At 37.9% G+C, this 4,117-nt stretch overlaps 1 protein-coding gene across 1 annotated transcript in view; it reads right to left on the bottom strand.

Annotated features, from left to right (window-relative positions):
• Positions 1-1,287, bottom strand: part of LOC130682674 (uncharacterized protein C2orf78-like) — a 12,963-nt gene extending 11,676 nt beyond the window's left edge. Inside the window, exon 1 of the mRNA XM_057497533.1 lies at positions 1,201-1,287. Within this exon, the coding sequence (XP_057353516.1) occupies positions 1,201-1,287 (87 nt within the window). The remainder of the gene's footprint in view (positions 1-1,200) is intronic.
• Between the last annotated feature and the right edge of the window lie 2,830 nt (positions 1,288-4,117).

The raw sequence follows: 4,117 nt of genomic DNA, 5'->3' as shown, positions 1-4,117 counted from the left end.
AAAAGAAAGAAATGGATACTGATTGTGAGAGAATGAATAAAAGTCCCTCTAGTCATAGAAAAAATGATTGTCTACATAGAAAATCTAAAAGAATCTGCAAAAAAGCTCCTATCAAAATGTGAGCTTAGCTATGTCATGATATGTAAGGTCAACAACCAAAACTCAAGTGTATTTCTCTGTACAAGAAATGATTAATTGGAAATTGAAATAGAAAAACAGATTTAATAGAATAACATCAATAATGTAAAGTCTATCAAAATATTGACCATGACTGGATGCTGAAAATTACAAAACACTAATGGAAAATTGAAATAAGAGTTCTAAAAATGGAGAAATTATACTGTGCTCATTAATGGAAGGCAATGCTATTAATATGTTAATTCTCCCCATATTGATCTATAAGTTCAAAAAAATTCTATCAAATTATCAACAAGATATTTTGTAGGTAACAACAAGCTGATTATATGAGAAGACCAAAGAACTATAATAGCCAAAATAATTTGGGGCAAAAAGAATAAGAGTTATCTATAGAGCGCCCTTATACCTTATCTACAGAGTACCCTCAGCTGGATGCCTCCTGCAAAAAGATTACTTACAGTAAATAACTTGAGAATTTATGAGGCATGACTCTCTTAAGAATGTCACATTGGCTATATAATTTATGGGACATAAAATAGAAATATTTAATAACTTAAATGCTCCCTGGAGGTAAGGACCCTGTGAAACCTCATGCACTCTTCTCTGCTGGAGAGTATTATATGTTACGGGGAAGAAGAATTGGAGAGCTCTCCTTTTGTCTCATCTGTGCTTAATTATCTATATCCTAAACTATTAGTAAAGACTGATACTGGGTTCAGTTCTACCATTCCTGTGAATCTGATGTGATAATATGGTCCTTTGTGTGAGTTCACCCTGTGATTCTATTAAAATAATACAAAGGAATAAAATGCAGATAAAAAATAATAACAAAGTGAAGAAAGATAAGATGTCTTCAAATGAAAAACATAATAACATTTCTGAAAGACAGTAAACTTGTGGTAGAGTGGAGAGACAGCCAGGGATTCTGTTACTCTGTTCTGGTACTTGTAGAATAGCTTGTAATGAAGAAAGAAGGTAACTTCACTTGCTAAATATCAGGGAGACTGGTATCATGGAGGAAACTTAATCGAGAATTCTTATATGGCCAGTTGATCCCTTCACTTTACTGTCCCTCAAACCATCCATAGGATTCTGAGAAGCCAGTGTCAATGACGGTGGAGCACCACGCCCTCTTCTAGTGCTCACCATGTCGCAGGCAATGTTCTGATGCTTTACGTATGTTAATCTTAACTTTCCCACCTTCTAAGGTAGGTATTATCAGTCTCACTCTACAGTGGAAAATTCAAGCACAGGGAAGTCACATAAAGCAGACAATAAGTATGTGAATCAGAATTCAACCCCAGGTAGGTTCTCCTCCAGAATCAAGTGCATGTGCTTCACCATTGTACTGTTTGTGTCTATCCTCCGTCCTCCTGCAGCAAAAGAGGCAGGTATCCTGTCTGACTACCAGTGATGGTGAATAGTTTCTTGTGTCAGCTTGACTAGGCTACAGTGGGTGTTGCTGGGCAGGTATTTTGTGGATATGATTAACATCTACAATCAATTGGTTGGAGACAAGATCATTCTTGATTACCTGGGTGGGCCTGTTTCAATCAATTGTAGGTTTTAAGAGCAGAACTCAGATTTCCCTGAGGAAGAAGAAATTCTACCGAGGGACTGTAGCTTCAGCTCCTGTTTGACAGTTTCTGTTGTGCCCTTCTTGATGTCCTGATGGCCTCCCCTACATATTTTGGACTTGCCTAGCCAGCCCCAACAATTGTGTATGTCAATTCCATACAATAAATCAGTCTCTCTCAATCTCTCCTTCTCTTTATCTATCTAGTCTGTTATGTGTGTGTGTGTGTGTGTGTGTGTGTATATATTCCATAGAGCTCTAGATATATATATATATAAGTTTTCAAGTATTTTTGAAAAGGTGCTAATGCTAAATTTTAAATATTAATGGATATTCTAGAATCACAAGACATTTAAAGAAAACTCACAAACTAAAAATATAATTAAATAGGGCAAAAACATAAATATCACAGAATGCAGAAACAAAATTCAGAAATTGAGAAGTAATTTTAACATAAATATTAGTTCCCTTTATGTTAAAAGGGTGCTCAGAGAGTCAAAAGCATTAGTAACAATGTGATATTATGATTTATAAGAAATATATAATTGGTCTTCCTCTGTCTGGCATGGAGCTCTTAAAACCTTGTAATTTCCTGTGATAAGAAAATAAAGGTGCCTTCTGTTCTTTGTTGTGTTGATGAGGTATCTTGTTATGGAAAGCACCTAAGGTTGGGGTTGATACTGGAGCCAGCCTTGTGATCAGAGAGTAGGAAGTTTCAGTCCCAGCCTCTGACCTCTGGGGAGGGGAGAGCAGCTGGAGATTGAGTGCAGTCACTAATGGCCAGTGATTTAATCAATCATGCCTACATAATGAGCCTCCATAAAAATCCGAAAGGTGGTGTTGAAGAGCCCCTAGTCTGGTGAGCATGTGGAGGAGGTACAGGGAGAGTGATGTGCCTAGAGAGGGCATGGGAACTCTGCGACCCTAACCACATACTTTGCCCTATGGATGTCTTTCATCTGGCCCTTCTTGAGTTATATCCTTTTATAATAAACCAATAATCTAGCAAGTAAAATGATTCTGAGCTACTCTAGCAAATCACTCAAAACCGAGCAGGAGATCTTTGGAACCCCTGATCTGTAGCTCGTAGATCAGAAGCCTGGTAACAACTTGGACTTGTGATTGGCATGTGGAGTTAGGGGTTGGGGGCAGTCTTGTTGGACTGAGCCCTAAATCTGTTGGACTGAATGCTATCTCCAGATCGATAGTGTCAGGATTGAGTTAAATGGCAGGTCACCAAGTTAGTGTCATGAGAATTCCTTGAATGTGTGGAGAAATCACCCTCTACCCCACCACACACACACACACACACACACACACACACACACACACACACTAGAATTGATGACAGAATCGTTGAATAATAAAAGAACAAAGAAGAACTCTTAGAAATCGAAGAACAGTTGTAGAATAAATATTCAGTAGAATGATTGGAAGATAAAGTTGAAAAAAAATTATATAGCAAAAGGAAAGGGCAGAAAAAATTAGAAAAAAAAGTGATAAACTTGAAATCAATCCATGAGGTCCAACTTTATACTGATGAGTTGCCAGAAAGAATTACATTGAACAACGAGGAGGGAAATTATAAAAGCTAAAGTACAAGAAATTTCTTAGAACTTAGTCTTAGAACATAGTCTTTCTTAAGAGTCGAAAGAGGTCACTGACTGTTTAGCCTCATGATTGAAAAAGACCGTTGTACACATCTAGTAGAGATAAAGAAAACAAGTATAGAAGAGTGGAAATAATCTTGAAAGAAGTGAGGGGGAAATAAAGCAGTTGCCACAAGATACTATAGTCACAAAGGGATTTTATTTTCTTCCCAGCAGCACAGTGTACATGCAAAGAATTGGAATCAAGCCTTCAAGACTTAAGAGACAGTTATTTCTCAATACAATTCCATACTTGGTCAACAAATTGTAAAGATATTCAGGCAAGTAAGAATTGAAAAAATAAGTAAATCTATAAAACCTCTTAAGTACTTTGTAGGAAGTTTATTAAGTGTGTGTCTAGTGAAATGAAGGAAGGAAGGGAGAAAGAAGATACGATTCTAGAAGGATGTCACCTAGCCTGACAGCAAAGAAGGATGATAGGGACACAGTCTACCCAGAGGTTACTCAGTCCAGCTTGGGGAAGCTCTTGGTGCTTAGGCTCTGCCAGGTATAATCCACATGGGGGGAGATGTGCCTGGTACTGCTAAACCGTGGTCCATCCCATGAACATGCAGGAAGGACACGGGTACTTCTTTTTGGTTGCTTTTATTGCTCCAAGTTCTGTATACGATTGGGATCCTTGTCTTTCTCTCACCCAAACGTCTCACTGCCTCATATCCTTTTCTTTCCCTCAAGTCTGAGTGGGGTCTTGCTGGGGACTCTGCCTACTTATCTTCCAGAAAAATCTTTTTCT

Source organism: Manis pentadactyla, chromosome 2 (assembly GCF_030020395.1).
Source record: "Manis pentadactyla isolate mManPen7 chromosome 2, mManPen7.hap1, whole genome shotgun sequence".
NCBI lineage: Eukaryota > Metazoa > Chordata > Mammalia > Pholidota > Manidae > Manis > Manis pentadactyla.
This window is presented reverse-complemented; position numbering and strand designations above follow the sequence as displayed.